General features: G+C 34.0%; 2 protein-coding genes across 4 annotated transcripts; one reads left to right on the forward strand and one right to left on the reverse strand.

Annotated features, from left to right (window-relative positions):
- Positions 1–5,368: 5,368 nt before the first annotated feature.
- LOC120189770 (protein DETOXIFICATION 24-like) lies at positions 5,369–18,866 on the reverse strand. 3 transcript variants are annotated; one of them, XR_005522552.1, is made up of 5 exons: positions 18,746–18,866; positions 18,415–18,660; positions 18,153–18,271; positions 17,979–18,074; positions 5,369–5,424 (listed from the first exon to the last, which is right to left on the reverse strand). XR_005522552.1 is itself a non-coding variant. In XM_039192967.1 (4 exons), exons 1-4 carry the CDS (start codon positions 18,805–18,807, stop codon positions 17,955–17,957), a joined length of 540 nt encoding a protein of 179 aa, XP_039048898.1. In that variant the 5' UTR covers positions 18,808–18,866; the 3' UTR covers positions 17,950–17,954. The 3 variants fall into 3 exon arrangements, 2 of the variants coding, with proteins under 2 accessions (XP_039048898.1, XP_039048899.1); XM_039192967.1 differs by lacking the exon at positions 5,369–5,424 and having other exon boundaries at positions 17,950–18,074; positions 18,153–18,273; positions 18,424–18,660; XM_039192968.1 differs by lacking the exon at positions 5,369–5,424 and having other exon boundaries at positions 17,950–18,074.
- Positions 8,537–10,504, forward strand: LOC120189745. Its single transcript, XM_039192951.1, has 5 exons — positions 8,537–8,639; positions 8,966–9,589; positions 9,711–9,895; positions 10,040–10,236; positions 10,336–10,504. Exons 1-5 carry the CDS (start codon positions 8,537–8,539, stop codon positions 10,502–10,504), a joined length of 1,278 nt encoding a protein of 425 aa, XP_039048882.1.
- Positions 18,867–19,021: the final 155 nt, after the last annotated feature.

The raw sequence follows: 19,021 nt of genomic DNA on the forward strand, positions 1-19,021 counted from the left end.
AGCACTTTTAAGAATAAATGAAAAATGCTTATAATGATAATTTTTGATTGCATTATTTGCTATTAGTTAGGTGGAGTTTATGTTATTTGGTGAAAATTAATTATTTAAGAGATTAACTTGATTGATTGAACATGGTTAATTTTCAATATATGAGTTGCCAAGACCACTAAAGCTAATTAATTTAGCATTTTGAGTCTTTAAAACAGATTTTTGAACATTTTTGTGCCTCATGCACCGATGCATTTAATGCATCGATACATACCATTGAATGTGCATCGATTCATCATGTTGATGCACCGATGCACGCCTTGAATGTGCATCAATGCACGGGGTCATGCATCGATGCATCCGTCGGGTTTTGGGTAAAATGCCTCATTTTTTCATTTTCTCAAAACCTAAAAACCCCTCTCTCAAAGCCGTTCGTCTCTCTCTCTCTCTAAAATCTCCATTCTTGCTCAAAATCAACGATTTTTCATCAGAATCTTCAAGCTTTTCAACTCTCAAACCTGCTTCAATCATTAAATCGTGCAAAACAACTCCTCATCCCTCTCAATCCGAATTTTCAAGATATTTTTCTAAAAACCTCTATTTTACAAATTTATGATTTTAGAACTAGTTTTAATTAGTTCTATGATGTACATTATATCGGGCATTGATTGTTTGTTGGTTATAAACTAGATTTTACTACCAATTTCGTCCAAAACAAACAATTTTTCAAAAAAAATTGGATTTCGAAATTTTAAAAAAAAATTAATTAGTAAGATTTTTGATTTAATTGTTTTTGTGAAAACTATATTATTATGATTATCAAATATTTTAATAGTTTTCAAAACATGCCCATTAGGATATGGTTTAGAGAACCTTGAATTATTGAGGACTCATTTGAGTTTTGGGATTGATTGTGCATAAATGAAAATTGCAGGTAATATTCCTTATTCTGTTTCCTTTAATCATGTCTAATCCCAAATGTCCTAGAACTTCGTCTAGTTGTTGTCGTTCAAACCAACCGCCAAATCCCATTCCTCCATCACCTACTAGTCTATTAGGTTCTTGTTTTAACATGCTTGAGCGTCGTAGAGACGAACTGTACTCTAGGTACAGAAATTCTTTCCAAACTTATAGAATTCGTGAAGAACGTATTCCTTCGCTTCAAGCCATGGTTGACATTGACTTTGAATACCTTCCAATTCTTAAAACTTGGAAGTATGATAAACTGTTTCAGCTTAAACCCATAGTCTATTAACAATTGGTCCGTATTTTCTATTCCAATGCGGTGTGTATTCAAAATGAAACCCAATGTGGAACTATAGCCATTAGATCCTATCTCTTAGGCCAATATATTAATATTGACCCCGAGACTATAGCTTTCCGTTTTGGGTTAGATGATAGTGGTGTTAATAATGTGGAATATCTCTATGTTCCAAACTCAAGTTTTAGTACTCTACGATCTCATCACGATCGTTTTCTCCATTTGATGATCTCTTGGTGGTTTAGACCATCCGGAGGTAGGTACTCCACACTTCGTGCCAGGGATGGTGGATGTATTGTATCAAAAATAAAATCAAAATAAATCTGCCCCATATTATTTTCAGTCAACTAGTGGACATCATAAACATTGTTCCTTTAAAACATGTTGAACATAATTTATGGTCTCTTAGTAACCTCTTATCAAACTTGGTCTAGACGTCTCTTCGACAATCCTATCCCACTCCAAATCAAATAAATCTCACATCCTGAAGAAAGCGTGTTGGAAACAAGAGATGTAACGGTCAAGGGTTTTAGACCCGGCAAGCAAACTCTGGAGCTAGTTCCTCTCGAGCTGCTCCTAGCTCCTCATGTTGAAACATTAATTTAATGGTTGTCTCTTAGTAACCTCTTTATCAACTTGGTCTAGACGTCTCTCTCGACAATCCTATCCCACTCCAAAATCAAATAAATCTCACATCCTTGAAAGAAAGCGTGTTGGAAACAAGATGATGTAACCGTCATGGGTTTTAGACCCGGCAAGCAAACTCCTGGAGCTAGTTCCTCTCGAGCTGCTCCTAGCTCCTCTCGTGCTCCTCCTCCTCCTCCTCCTCCTCCTTCGGCTCCGGCTGATGACGATGATCCTGAATTCCAATAGCTTATGCAAGACATAGATGATCACGTACCCGATGACGAGCATGCACCGGAACCAGCTCCACAAGAGGATCAAATGCCTCCATATTTTCGATCGTTCTTGGAGACATTTGATTTACGATGTGCTTCCATTAAATCACACTTGACTGCTACTCACGAAGCAGTAAATCAACGTTTAGACACTTTGGAAGCTCGACAGATAGAGTTTCAATGGGAGATGCTTGCACGCATGGATAATCTCTCGCTTGAGATGCAAGCCCGTTTTCCTCCGCCTCCTCCTGATCCTTCTATGGATGAGTAGATCTTGTTTTAGGATCGTCTTGAACGTTTATTGTTAAACTTTGTTTACCTTGTCTGACTTTGTTTGGATATATGATTTGGTTGTTTTATGAATTTTACTTAATATATATATTAGTTTGGTTTGAAATTTCTTTTTGAGCTTAATGGTTATTAATTTTTGCATCATCATAGTAGCATTATGACCGATTATCCATTTATGATTATAAATATTGATTATGAAACTAATGGCTAATCTCTCTTTTGATTGTGATCTTAGCAGCCTAATATAGATATAATATCAATTGGCTATGTTTTTCACTAACTTGTTTAAAACGTTTTGAAGCTTTTTTATTTAACAAAAGGGGGAGAAATGTTAAGTTTGAAATAAATGTTAAGTGTTGAAATGTTTTTTAAAAGGGGAAAAAGTGTTTTAGTAAGGGGGAGTAATCTTTCAAAACTGATTTCAAATTTAGAAAATCGTAAAATAACACAAATGTTTTGTTATATCAAAAAGGGGGAGATTGTTGAAAACATTTTGATATTTCGATATAACAAATTAAGTTTAAATGAATTTTAAGATTTTATAAATGATTTTCTAAGTATATTCGATTCAAATTAATCGAATGTCAAACTATTACTCCAAGTCTTTCAAAAACAATTTTAATCCTTACTAAATGTGTAAAATTATGATTTGTACTTAAACTATTTTTGAAACAATTTTCACAAAGTATTTTGAACCAAAAGCAAGCCTAAAATCAATTTTTCAGAGTGATGCACTGATGCACCATGAATTAAATTGAACATCGAATGCATTTCATGCATCGATGCACACCATGCACCGATACACTGAGGATTTTATAAGAACATCGAATGCATTTGATACATCGATGCACCAGCCATGCATCGATGCACTCGGGCTATTTTAAAACATCGAATGCACTTGATGCATCGATGCACTCTTAGTGCACCGATGCACTAAGGTTCCAACGGTCAAAATATTTGAATTTTACACTGATGCACCGATGCACCGATGCACCATAGGTATGCATCGATGCACTGACGCTCCTAACTGTATTAATTAATTGTTTTCACACTTAAACGGCTCTATTGACTCCTCTAATCATCCCCAACGTTCAGAAGTGATTCAAGGTGTATTTAAACAAGCTTAGAAGCCATTGATCAATAACAAGAAACATCAAGCAACTAGAATCAAGAGAGAATCAAAGAGAAAGCATTAAACCTCAAGTTTGAGCATTTCAAGCCTATTTTTCATTCAATATTCATTTTGCTTTCAAGAACACTTTTGTACTCAATTGTATTCATTCTTGAGTGTTCTTTTCTTTGTTCTAGAATTGTGCAAACAATCTACCTTGTGAGGATTTCCTTGTAAGTTTGCAAATTTGTATTGTTCTCTTTGGGAGAGAGTTTTCTCAAGAATTTGGGGTATAATTCTTGAGGGTTTTGTAAGGTACTCTTTCCTCAAAAGAAAGACAAATAAGTGAATTTGTGGAAAATCCTTAGTGTGGATAGTTAAGGTAGTGGACGTAGACTTTGGTTGAGAAAGTCGAACCACTCTAAATCGCTGTGCAAATCTTTTCAATTTTCTGCAAAAGCTTCCACCAAAATTTTTATTGCCAATTCACCCCCCTCTTGGCCGATTCCGTCGATCGATTAACTCAACAGATACCACTTCAGTATTGATACCATTTTGGCATTCTGGAATTTCATACTTGATAATGGTATCGATACCTTACTCTTGGTATCGATACCCCCATTTCAGTATCGATACCTTCATCAATCAGTATCAATACTGATCCTCGAAGTCAAACTAGTTTTTCCTTGAAGTATCGGTAATGTTCTTCTAGTATCGATACACTTGCCTAGAAATTACCATTTTCATTTCAAAATTTAACCAAAACTTACCCAAATCTCCGACTTTAATCTCCTTTCATGCCTTTAAACTCAACTTCACTTATCAAAAACAACTTATCTCAATTTAATACTCTTAAATATCCAAAATCTCACTAGAACACTTAAATCTAAAAATCATACCATATTTTAAAACATGTTCTAAATCATTTCTAATACTTCAAATCCCTTAATTAGACCTTTGACAAGTCAAATATACCTTTAGAATTTGAATTACTACCTAATCTCGTCAAATCACCAAACAACCCATTTTATAAATTCATCACAAATTCACTCATCTTTTAGTTTTAATCCACCTAAAGCTTCTCTTAAGCTTATATATCACCTAAGTCTTCAAAACCAAACCAAAATTTGAAGAAACAACCAGCTTGAACATTTATCTTTGCAAATGAAGGTTCACGGCAAGAGAAAAAAGAAGAGAAAATGACTCATGTTCCAGACTTTTCTTTTTTCCCTTGATTTTTTACTCTACATATTTATATCTCTCAAAAGCGGAATATAAATTTCCTTTCCTTCAAAAAGACCTTAATGCCCCTCCAATATCTCATCTCCGATAACAAGTCCTAATCAAAATTTCTAAAATTAGTCCTTGAACGTTTTAAATTATTCAACTTAAACCATTAAATTTAATTTCTTACATTTTGGTCACTGACCCGATGTTTGGGGTGTTACATCGAACCACTCTAAATTGTTGTGAAAATTGTCTATATTTTCTCTCCATACTCCAAAATTTTATTTGGCAAATTCAACTGCATTAATCCTATTACCTTTAACTACTGAAGTCACTTGAGGAGAGAGCAAAATATAATAAAAAGAATCATATTATAAGGAAATCTTCCATTCAATTATCTTAAACAAGGATAAACGTATGATTTATGTTGGAGGAAGATGAGCATATAAAATTTTAAGGGTACAAACATAGAAAATATAAGAAAATATTATAATTTGAATTTTTTCTAGGGATGACTACTCTCAACTGCCCCTTTGATCCATCTCTGATCTTAAGAACACATGAAAAAACTTCTAGATGAATCAAGTACAAATTAATTGATTATGTTGCTCATCCTCCACAAGCCAAAGTTTGAGACGTTCGTAAGCCTTCTTAACTTATTCATCCCAATTAGAATGATTGTTTGTAATACCACTCCACTAAGCAATCCTATCCAAAGTCCCTATTAAAATATAAATACCAAAATTTGATTAACCATAACATTTTTAGTCTTAAATATACAAAAGGTGCCCAACCTATGCCCATTTTTTCCAGTAACATTTATTTCATTCCAGTTTGGTGTCTAACGTTCCATTCCGTTATTCATTTAGGAGCTCGGGTCGTTAAAAATGTTAGTTTCTCCGTTAAGTGACACATGTCACAACCTGGTAATTTTAAAATTTTTCTTTAAAATTACAAAAATTATATATATATATATATATATATATATATAAAGAAAACCAATGTTATCAAAATCGGACCGGATCGACTGGTTCGACCAGTTGAACCGAGAACTGGTTCCCTTTCCGATCCAATCAGCCTCCAAAACTAGTTTTGCAATAAATCACTAAAAAACCGGCAGAACCGATTGGGAACCGACAAAACCGATGTGAACCGGTAGTTGAAGCGGTTCACACGATTTTGTTTTTTTTTAATTAAACCAAACGACTTCGTTTGTTATGATTTTTTTCAGCCCCAAATTTATTTTTTGATTTTGCATCTGGGTTAAGCCATTTTCACGAACGTTTGCAAGTGGTGAACCCTATCCCTTTTCCACTTTGGTTTCCTTCATCACCGTTCCATCTTCGGCATCATACTCCCTCACCGGCGTCGTACTCCGTCATCAACAGCCTACTCTATCACCGGCGCACTCTACTCATATTTCGCACAACATCACGACATCATCTTCATTTCGGTTCCTACCATGTCTCAACCACAAGTATTTCCTTTAATCACAAGTATTTTTTTAGTGTTTCTGTTTGTGCTTGATTGAGTTCCTGCTAATAATGTTTACTTGTTTAGCGTTCCTGTTTCCATTTTTCTTTTCCTGTTCGTTTTTTTTTAATCATAAAATTATGTTGTTGCTTTCTTCGTAAAATATTATTGGGTTATTGCTTTCTTTATAAATACTATTGGGTTGTTGCAGCAAATAATCTTTTCGATGGTTGATTGGTCTTAAGTGAAGAGTCTTGTTATTTATATAATAAGCAATAAGCCGAAGTCCAAATTGAAAGGATGAAAGCATAGCTTTATTTGTTGAGGTGTTGAGATATGATGATCCTTAAATGCATTTATTAGGTGTCATCTAAAACCCAACTACCATGTGTTGTTTGAGTTGTGAATTCATTGCAAGATTTTGACATCTTTCACTGGCCATCATGCTTAATATGAAGCAGCATTCTGAAATTTAACTATGTAACAATTGTTATTACACATTAATGAATTATTTGACATACTAAAATTTAACTCTTTGTAACAATTGTTGTGCCTAAAGATTACCATTGTGCCTAAAGATTACTATTAGAAGTTTAACTTTTATAGAACTATCATTGCTTCTAAACGCTACACTAGTGCACTCACTATAAGGGCCTATATGTTTCTCTTCTCTGTTTTTTTAATTTAATTATTATTTTAAAAATTGTTTTGGTAAGCAATATTACAGTTTTCAACCATCCATTTTTAAGCTAAAAATGACTAAATTTTGAAAATGATTTCCAAAATAATTGTTATAAGAACTATAATACAAAAATATGTGGAACATGTATTCTCTTTTCATTTTTTTTCTTTATATTTTAGCTTAGACATCACAGATAAAAAATCTTGATAGATTCACACAATTTGTCCCATGTTACTACACTTTTTTAATTTATTCAACAACTCTTCATTTCGAGGATGACTTTTAGGATCTCTTTTCCTACCCTATGGACATTAGGGGTGTTCATTCGATTAAAACGATGGCCGACCAAACCGAATTAATCGAACTTTTTTTCTTTAACCTTTAACCGAACTAAATTAATTTCGGTTAATTTTCAAATTAACCGAAATTTTTAAAAATTTTTCTATTTTATATAAAAATTGAATATTTTTTAATTTAAAAAAACAATTTACAAATAATTTAAATAATATATAATTATAAAATAAAAATTTTATATGGATTTTTTAATTAATTAATATTGATTTAGGTTTAAAAGTCATTATATCTTAAATTATTAATTGGGTTTTAAATGGTTTGAGCTGAGCCCATGTGTTATATATAATATATTTAATATTTAAATTTTAATTTCGGTTAATTCGATTAATTAACTGATTTCGAACTAAATTAACCGTTAACAAAATTATAAAAAAATTATTAACCGTTCCCCGACCGAACTAATTCGGTGGCCGACCGAATTAACCGAACTAATTCGGTTCGGTCAGTTAATTCGGTTAAAACCAAAAAATAAACACCCCTAATTGACATTTTCACTTTCATCTATAGTGCTTCTCAATTTCTCTAACAGTCTAACTAGCTCCTATCTATATCAAGGATATTGAAATTGGTGCTAGTGAGATTGTCCCTCTATGACAAATTTAGTTGCTTGTTATATTTATAATTGCATATAAATTTCTCAATTATTCAATTATTTATTATTAATCACTAATCAGTTTATGTTTATAACATGTAGGAATTACCAAGTTTGAATGCTCTACAAGAGAATGCTTCTCAAGATAATAATGCTAATAATATGCCATCTGAGAAACAATCCATAGAATCCTCAAGTACAACTTGTGGGAAAAGTGATCCTGCGTGGGATCATGTTTCATTTAAAAAAGAGGGAAAAAGTTGTGTATACACTTGCCTTTATTGTAGTAAGCCTTGTAAAGGAGGGGGCATAAATAGAATGAATCAACATCTTGTGGGGGTTCCAGGTAATATAAGCTCTTGCAGAAAAGTGCCTCATGATGTTCGTAACCAAATGCTTAAGTTATTGGATGAAATCAAAGAAAAAAGTAAGAGTGGTGATAGTAACCTAAATGAAGCATATGGTGATCAAAATATTGAAGAGGAAGCACAAGAATTTTAACCTAGCTCAAATATGGATAAGAAGAGTAAGATGCAAGCCACATTGAAAAGAAAGCTAATGTTGAAATTAGTAATTATTTTGCTCCAAGGACTACTCCAATATCCAACCAAGTTTGAAAAGTGTATTATTAAGCAAGCAAGCAATTCACAAAGCTAAGATGGCAATTGCTCATTGGTTTTACGATGCCTGCATTCCATTTCATGCAACACTATCTCCATACTTTCAACCTGCTTTAGATGCAATCAATGTTATTGGTCCCGGTTTTAAAGGCCCATCTTATCATGAATTAAGGGTTAACTTGTTGGGAGATTACAAGAGATAGTGTTGCTTACTTGTAGAAGGTTATCGAGCAAATTGGGCTAAGAGTGGATATACAATTATGGCAGATGGATGGACTGATCAATAGTAAAGAACTTTGATCAACTTTCTAGTTTATTGTCCTGCAGGTATCATTTATGTGAAATTTTAATAGTCTTTAGTATAGTTATTACTTATTAGTTCACTATTTTTTTTAGTTTGTTGTTAACTGTCATATGAAGAATACTTAATATATGTTTGATAAACTTTTTAATTTATTATACTATAGGTGTAGTATTTGTGAAATCTGTTGATGCATCAGATGTCATAAAAGATGCTAAGACATTATGCGGCTTGTTTTCTGAAGTGGTTGAATGGGTTGCAGCTGAACATGTTGTCCATATAGTGACTGATAATGCAGCTTATTATGTAGCTATTGGTAAATTGATACAAGAGAAATATGAAAATAATTTTTGGTCTCCTTTTACCGCTCATTGTTTGAATCTCCTTTTGAAGGACATTGCTAGTATGCCTCATGTTGCAGACCTTGCCTCAAAGGCTTCCAAGATTACAGTATTTGTCTATAATCACATGGTATTCTTATCTTGGATGAGAAAAAGAGAAGGTTGGAAAGAAATTGTACGTCCAGGAGTGACTCGTTTTGCTACTATTTTTATTACATTGAAAAATAATTTTGATCACAAACATGATTTGCAAGCTTTAGTTGTAGACAAGCATTTCACTGGCCATAAATTATCAAAGACTACAGAAGGAAAAATTGTTAGTGCTATTGTTATGGATCAAAAGTTTTGGAATGATTGTTTGACGATAGCGAAACTTGTGGCTCCTATCATTCGATTACTAAGAATTATAGATGGGGATGAAAAGCCTTCTCTTGGTTTTGTTAATGAAGGCATGCAAAGGGAAAAATGTTATAAAGGAGATGTTTAGAAATAGAAGAGCTTTGTATAAGCCTTGCACAAATATTATTAAGGCTCGATGGGATAAACATTTAAAACTCAATCTTCATGCAGCAGCTTACTTTGTAAATCCTGCATTCTTCTATGATGAGAAATTTTGTAGCAAGAACAAAGTCATGAGTGCATCCATTTCTTTACTTGAAAAAAGAGCTTTTTGTAATGACTTAACTAGAGGCATTAGTGAGATGAATATGTACCGGGAACGACAAGGAAGTTTTGGTCGAGAAAGTGCTCTTATCGTAACAAAGACAATTCGACCCGGTAAATATTACTTTATATTTTCTAGTTTATAATTTATATTTTTACTCTTAAATAGTTAAGTATAAATTGTGTTCTATACTTCCATTTTTTTATCATTAAATTTATTTAATGTAGATCAATAGTGGGCATTGTTTAGAGGTAGTGCTCCAATTTTGCAAAAGTTGGCAATCCGTCTTCTTAGCCAAACTTCTTCATCTTCTGGATGTGAGAGAAATTGGAGTGTCTTTGAACGTATCCATACAAAGAGAAGAAATAGACTAGAACATCAAAGACTAAATGATCTAGTTTATGTTACTTATAACTTGCGTTTAAAGAATAGGTATAATGTCAAAATATTATTTCAATTCCTTATCCTTTTAAGCATAATCAATTAATCATTAATCAACTTCTTTCTTGATATTGTGATGTTTAATTTTAGGTTGCTCAAGAAGCCATGTTATGATCCTATTGATTATGAATCTATTGATCATGTTGATTTTTGGGTAATTGAAGTAGAAACACCTCCTGAGCTTGATATTGATGAGATTGATAATTTTCTTTATCATGAGAATGCAATTCAAGTTGGTCAATCATCAAAAAAACAATGAAGGTTAATCTTTGCTTGTTTATTTTAGTTATATAATTATATTTATTATTTAATATGTTTTACACTTTTACTTTTAATTGTTAAGTATTGTTTGGGAATTTAAATTTAACTTTGTATTTATTTATCATATTGCTAAGTGATGAAGATCTTGATGTTGTGACCTTTCAAGTTCAAAGTGGTGATGGTGGTGTAGTTCAACTAATGAAGAAGTTTTTCCCAATATTTTGGAATTTGAGGAAATCAATTTCAATGAATATTATGATGATTCATACTTGTATCAATTATGTACTTTTTTATTTAGTTGTTGATGAATTTCATTAGGTATTGACCTTAAATATTATGTTGTAGTTGATTTGAATCATTTTGTTTCACTTGATATTATGGTATTTAATTTATATATGTTATGACTTGTGATATTTTTATACCTTTTAATATTGTGAACTTAAAAAGAGTGTTATATATATATATTGTTTTGAATATTATGTAAAATTTTAAAAAATATATATTATTTTATATAAACCGGTTCAACCGCGGTTTAAACACGGTTGAATCAGTGAACCAGTACCTTCACCGATTTAATGTCCGGTCCGGTTTTAAAAACATTGAAGAAAACACAAATTTTTTGAAATAAACCCAAAACTTTGAAAACCTTCATTTCAACCCCTAAACCCACGTCCGCGGATGCCTTTTACCGTTGATGAAGCTCCACCTGACCTCCCCTCGGTGACCAAAACCCCATAAAATTATGACGATCGACGGTCGATCAAATGACAAATCAACGTTTTATACCCCGCGAATCCTAGGATGAAAATCCCATAAAATTCCTAGGATCAAAATTTGTGTTTTCTTTTTAAAAAAATTGTATATAATTTTAATTTTTTAATTTTAAATAAAAATTTTAAAATTACCAGGTTATGGCACGTGTCACTTAATGGTCAAACTTAACGATCCGTCATGACTTGACCCATTTTTGAGTAACGGAATGAAACGTTAGACACTAAACTGAAACGAAATAAACGTTAAGCACTAAATTAGAAAAAGGGGTATAGGTTGTGCACCTTTTGTATATTTAAGCTTTTTTTTATTAAGCCTTCAGATAAAACTGTCTATTTTTTCTAACTAACACAACACACCACCAACAGTCACCATTGCCACAAACTTTGGAATCCAGCCCAGTAGGATTCTATGTTAATGGGTTAAAAACATATTATCAATACAAAAAATATCTAAACTATATACATGAAACTGCTGGTTGAAGCTTAGTAGCTATTGATGGAGCGAAGTGACCAATTTGAAGCCAGGCCCGACCCAATGCATGTGCCAGATGGGCCTTAGCTCAGGGCAGCATGTTTGAGGGGGCATTAGTTTTCTAGTGCTTATAGTGTGTATATATATATTTGGCCCAACAAAATTAGCCCAGAACACCTGATCGGTCGATGGAAGGCTTAGAGTAGGCGACGAAGATCCAAAAAAAATAATTCTCCCTTGGAAGTGCAGACGCCAAACGGTGCTTAATCAATTCTCCCTAATGTGTTGATATCATATAAAATTTTGTTGACGGTATCGGTTACGGTTGCTTCCGCGGAAAGAAGTTTTCAAAATTGAAGCTCTTGAAATTCTATCTTCGAAGCACGATAACTCAAGATAGATTGAACCTATTAACAATTCTAAGCATCGAAAGTCAATTTTTACAAAGTCTTGATTATCGTAAAATAATAGAGGTTTTTGCTTCAAAAAATGCACGAATGCATCGTTTAAAAAAATTATTTGTAGCCTTGTAGGTTTTGGTTTGTATTAGTATTGATATTGTTTGACTATAATTTCTATTACATTTTTGTTTTAAAAAAATTATTTATGTTTTGTCTATTATACGGTACAAGTATAGGGCATAAAATTATTATCTCGCTCAGGACATTAAAACTCACTGGACCGACCCTGTTTGAAGCCCCACCAGTCCTTCCAGCAAGCCAATTGCTTGACATGTTTTAATTTGTCAAATCGGGACCAATAAGAGCAGTGGGCATATATTAATGTGAAAGGGAAGTAAAACCAACGTGCATAGTTTGAGGTTAACAACAATTAGCTTTCCTTAATCTCAACGGCTTGAGCAAAAATGTTTACCCATATTTAATTTTGTTTCTCTTGGGAGTACAATATTTGATGATATTGTAATTTTTAAAACACTAAAGTGATTGAATTTGAAATAGCATGAGATTTTATGGTTCGTTATTCTCTTTTGCATGTTATGAAAAAAAATTATTATTTTTAAGGGTAAACTATATTAATAGTCTCTTTTGTTTTTGATATGATCAACTTTGATCACCGATTTTTAATTAAATACGCTTGATCCTTTACATTATCGATCAATTCGGTTTAAGTTCCTCGACTGTTAACCCATTAATGAAATTATTATGTGACAATTTTAAAATAATAAAAAAAATCCACAATCACAAGTTGTAAGTGACGTGACAATTTTAAAATATTAAAAAAATCTCACCATTTCTTCTTTCTCTCCTCTCACTTTTAGGGGTACTTAATGAGTTGAGTAACTCGTGAGCAGTTCGAACTCGACTGGATCAAAGCTCGGTAAATGTGGAGAACATGAATCCAGTCACCAGTTTAAAAATAAGTGATCCAAATGGCATAGATCTACGCTTGAAGCTCTCGGGTGTCTCCTCGTCGATCTGCCGTCTCCACCGATGGATTTCTTTGGTTTCGGAGTATGTTATTACCATCTTCTCCACGCGTCTACCCACCGTTCAGATCTACCAACTGACCGTCGGATTTCTGAGAACCCAAAGATCGAACGATAGTTTCCTTCTTTTCGCTTGATTTTTTTGGCTACTGTGGCTACGAGATTTGGGTTTAACGATGAGGTGAGGTATATGTGAAGTTCATATGAGAGTTATAGTTTCAAAAAATCGAGGTTTGGGTGGTCAGTTTAAATGGCTTTGGCGTTGATGGTGGTGAATGTGTGAGAGTGGGTTAATCTTTGACTTTAGAATTTAAATTTTTGGGGTTTACAGCGGATGTTTTGGGTTATGGGGGTTATGTCTTGTTGGCGGAAGGAGTATGACTTTTTTTATTATTTTAAAATTATCATATTACTTCCAATTGATGAATGTGAATTTTTTTATTATTTTAAAAATTGTCTAATAATACTTCTATTAATAGGTTAACGGGAGTTAACAATTAAGAGATTTAAACCAAACAGACAGGTAACGTAAAGGATCAAGTTCACATAATTAAAAAATCGGTGACTAAAGTCGATCACATAAAAAATAAAAGGGACTATTGGTGTAGTTTACCCATTTTTTAATTGTCAACTCAAACTACCGTTAATAAGTTAATAAAAGTTAATGATCGAGAAACTTAAGCCGAACAAACCGATAACGTTAAATACCAAACACATTTAATTTTTAAATCGATGATTAAATTTGGCCAGGATGAAAACAAAGAGAAATATTAGTATAGTTTACCCTAATACAAGTCCAAAATTCAAAACAAAACATACTGCAATTGATCTAATTCTCCTGTTTTGAAATTTGAACTGAAATAACTATTAATTTTCCATTAATATTTTAAATAAACTAAAAGAAAAAATATTTAGATTTAAGTGGATATTGTGTAAAAATAATAATAAAATAAAAAGTGCAGTATTCTTCATATAAAATATGAGAATATTGTCGATGCAGCTACTGTGAATATGATAAAAAGTTAAGTGGATAGGATTCACATGCCAGGAGATTGCTGTTTCTGCTTCCTTGTGCACCATATCAGCAATGGCCACCGGTGGATCCTGGTAGCGAATAAACATAGAATCGCTAGTCCAAGCCAGTCGTGCTATGCGATCCGCAACTCGATTCATTTCTCTAGGAACATAGGCGAACCCCAGCTGCCAATTCTTCTTTGTGAAACTTCGAATGTGGTGGACCAGTGCAAAAGTAGGCTAACACCTCGAAGTATCCTTGATCGCATCTATAGCATTTTGCAATCCGATTCAACCCACACTAAATTCAAACTGATCCTCCAAGCAAACAATAACTTGATGAATGACAGTACGAATGTTATGAACAAATCTCTGCCCACCTGAGAAAAACGAATCACAGTATGAATGTAATAATTTGACACCCGAAGAATATAAATCTTAATAGAAGGTTGCCAAAGCAGCCAAATTCCACCACTGAACCACCTTGCTTCCATTCGAAATGAGTTTGGAAATCCCAAGTGATGAATGACATGATCCCAAGTCATGCAACTAAACATGGGAAAGAAGAAATTAAGAGTGGCTGCTACCAGTCCCAGCAACATCACTTCCCGTCGACACGTCCATTACTTTACCATCCGCCAAAACCACGTCTATTAAATCGGATTCACATTCTCTGATTCATTTTCAGTATGGCTCGATGCTAGGACATCAAACCGAGTAGCTGTTATTGTGGCTGCATCCCGATCCTCCTGAATTTTCCTCGGTCTCCTTTTTCGTCCTTCAGCAATCATCCAAGGGCGGTAAATAATTCCTGGATCCTCGGTAACTCTGGCTGTATTTTCTTGTCCATTTGTATGTCCTATATTTGTCCATTTGCCTGATTTTCACTACTTTCGGCTTCTTTTTCCGGCTAAGGAGGTTTACACATCTCATGCGAGTGCCCGTACTTACCACATTTAAAGCAAATAGTTGGGAGACCCTCGTATTCTAGCTTTTGAACGAAACCATCGATTCCAATACAAGGAAGAAGCGGCTTGTTCAGATCAACTGCCACAGCCAACCTAGCAAACTTCCCCCTCTCCCCCGCATTCGTGTTGTAATCAATCTTGATAACCTGACCAATCTCAGCTGCCAAAAACCCGAAAAGGGCCTTCGTATAATATCGATATGGTAATCCCAGGAGACGTAACCAAACCATGACATGCGATGGATGGCTTTCGGACGTGCTAAAATTCCTTGACCATGGTTGCAACGTTAGATAGCTTCCAAAAATCATCCAAGGCCCCTCAGTCAAAATCCTGTTGTAGTCACCATCGAGTTCCAACCGGACCAGATGATACCTATTATCTAAATGAATGAGTTGAAATCGACCTTACGGATGCCATAAGCTTTTGATCTTATTCATAAGCATGCGATAACCAATTGTCCTCCCCAACAGACGTACAATGATTGAACGTCGCATGTTGTTATCAATGGGCTCATGGACTCGATCAGAGAAATTGATTATCGGATAGAATCCACTGCGATCCACCTTTGCATCTCCCTCTTGTAGCACCACGTCCACATCGCCGAAGACTTCGCTTGATGATTGGAAACCATCTCCTCCAGCCACAGTAGCAGCATAAGACCTTTGTTTAGTAACCTCTACCCTTCCCAAAGAGACCAACGGTTGTGGAGGATCCATTCTACTACCTCCTGTTCCTTATCGCAAATCCCCAGACGACTCAACGTCCATCTCAGATGGAGCAGAAATATCACCCGAAACCAGAGCAAGAGCTGCTACGTTCCGCAACGATTCCTCCTTCCCTTTCTTTGACACCGGTTGCACCTCCACGGGAATTGGGGAGCCCGGTCTTTCTAACGGCGCCGAAACGTTAAAGTTGGCCACCGCCAACGGCGGGGGATATAGCTGATTCATGAAACACTAGTAGAAACCTAATTATTTCTTTCTATTTACTTCGACTTTGCATATGATTATTGTATTCCAAATATAGTCTTAACGCAGCATAATAAATAAACTAAAAGAAAATTATCCAATTTTCATCAATCAAATGATAATTATGAAGTGGAACAAACCTTTCACCAACCTCTTATCATCGTTGTTTTGTATATCCCTTTCACGCACGACCAAATTTCTTTTGTTTCTCTCCACAACAACGATAATGATGACACTCATAAAAATAGAATAACATATCAATGGACGATAACAACAATATCGATTACGCTGATAGAAGCAGAACAACATGATAACGATGACATTGATAGAAGAAGAACAACATATCAATTAACTTGACAAACGCGGTGTCGTACACGAACGTTCGTTGATCGGAAGCTACATGAATTTGTGGTCGAGGGGAAATAGGAAAACATTCTGGGGAAATAAATATCTTTCGGCATAAAGTTTAGGTTATATACTCCCTCAATGAGTCGATTTATCCAAGAATATAATTTAAATTTAATTCGGAACAACTTATACCTCAAACGCACTGTAGAATGAGTTGTAAAGTATGATGATCTTCGACCTTCCCCTGGGTCCTATAACTCATCAGTACCATCAAAATAACAATAGTTAAATTGAACATGAAGCCACTAAAATTTATGAAGCTCACCTTTTAAATCCCAAGTTTTTCTCTGAATTCAACTTTTCCCTTAATTTTTATAATTTTTATTCAATTTAGATATCAAACTTTAGTGCTGATTAATTTAATCCCTTACCACTTTGCTAATTTCACATGATAGTCTTTGGATTTTTGAAAGCTACAATTTGGGTCCTCAAATATAGCGAATAAAAATTTAATCTAGAAAATCAGGGTGTGACAATATCTACTACCTATTAGTAGAGATGCACATAGCCGGATTTAAATCCGATCTGGATCGGATAAAAATCGATCCGGTTTTTTCACCAAGCCAAAAAATTGGTTTATAAAAAATCGGTTTGGATCATAACCGGTTTGGAGGGTCGGATGATGTAACCGGTGTAACCGGTTTCGGTTTGAAAAAATCCGGTTTTTTTAAAAAACCAGTTTTTTAAACCCCATACCGGATTTTTTTCCAGATAAAAAAACCAGTTTTTATCCGGTTTTTTCAAACCGGTTTTTAATCCGGTAAAAAATCCGGTCGTCCAATTTTTTCCCAAACCGGTTATACTATCCGGTTTTAAAATATCCGATCCGGTTTAAAAAAAAACGGTTTTTCCCAAATCCGGTTTCGGATATTTTTATGTAAAATCGGATATTCGGATTTTTGTGCACCTCTACCTATTAGATTGTATTTTCATATTGTGTTAGAAGCTCAACTCATACACATGTCCACATTAAAAAAAAGTCTTAATTTAACTCAACGCCTTTAATTTATTGAAAGTTTTAACTTAATGATATACTATATAATTGACAGACAAGAATTCTCAAGAATCCCAAATATAAATCTTAAAAATGTTGGGAGGGCAAAATATAACAAAAAAATCTTATTATAAGAAAACCACCCATTTAATTATCTAAGCAAGAATATACACAAGATTTTATATTAGCGGAGGACGAATATATAAAATCCAAAGGGTGAAAACATATTATCAATAGAAAATACAAAGAAAATATCTAAAATTTATTATAATTTGAAATTTCTAGGGGGACAACCGTCCTCGATCGCCCCTTTGATTCATCCCTGCACACTGAAAAAAATTGCTTCTAGATGAAGCAAGTACAAATTAAGGTCGAGTTAGGGTTTGATTATGTTGTTCATCCTCTCAACGGCTCAGACGTTCAGAAGCCTTCTTAACTTGTTCATCCCAATTTGTTCTCCATACTATGATCACTAGAATGAGTGTTTGTAATACCACTCCACTAAACAATCCTATCCAAAGTCCCTATTAAAATAAACACCACAATTTGATTAACCATAAATTTTTACTTAAGCTTCCAATAAAAATGCCTATTGTTCTTACCATAACTTGAAGGTTCAACACAAAACCAAGCACAGCTCCAACAGGCACTCTCACACCATAATAACACCCCATGTTCACCATTGCCACCAAACTCTGGAATCCTGCCCCAATTGCTATACCTGAAATCAGGGACGGATGTAGGATTTTATGTTACGGGTTGAAAACAGATTATCAAAACCAAATAATATCTAAAATTTCAGGTAGGCGACTGTTCCCGCCAGCCCTACTCGATCCATCCCTACCTGAAACACCATCATATTACAACTTATCTCCTAGTACTATTTGAATGCTGTTGAACAACATTGAGATGGCAAGGAAGGTTGAGAGAGTTGATGCAACTTGTACAACTTGTTCAGTACTGGTGAACAAGTGAGCAATTTGATGCCAGAACACTAAGCATAGAACAAAGAATGTCATCCCAATGCAGACCGAAGTGCTCATTATTGTTTTTATTGAGAATTTCAATGCTTTTGCATTCCCTCTTCCTAATTCATTGGCCACCCTTACTCTGCAAAAACCACACAAAAATGTGTCTTCAAAGGGGGAAAATATCATAAGTTAGATAGGAAAATATAAAGAAGAAGAGAATTTACATTGATGCACCAAGGAAGCCTATGCAGAACATTAGCTCGCTGCATTGACATTGAGGCTGCATATAATTTGAGCTTTTAGTAAACTAGAGCAGGGGAAAAAGAAGAAGAAAAATTAAAGAATTAACTTATGGTGATGTTAAGGTGTCACCATAAGGTAATACCACGTTATCATTGATTTTTCTTTTTAAAAACGTCATGTCAATAGTTCTGTTAATTTTTTAACTGAGGCTACCACAAAACGTAACTTTAGGTATGATTTTGAAAAAAATAACAGTG

Source organism: Hibiscus syriacus, unplaced genomic scaffold, assembly GCF_006381635.1.
Source record: "Hibiscus syriacus cultivar Baekdansim isolate YM2019G1 unplaced genomic scaffold, ASM638163v2 tig00116959_pilon, whole genome shotgun sequence".
Lineage (NCBI taxonomy): Eukaryota > Viridiplantae > Streptophyta > Magnoliopsida > Malvales > Malvaceae > Hibiscus > Hibiscus syriacus.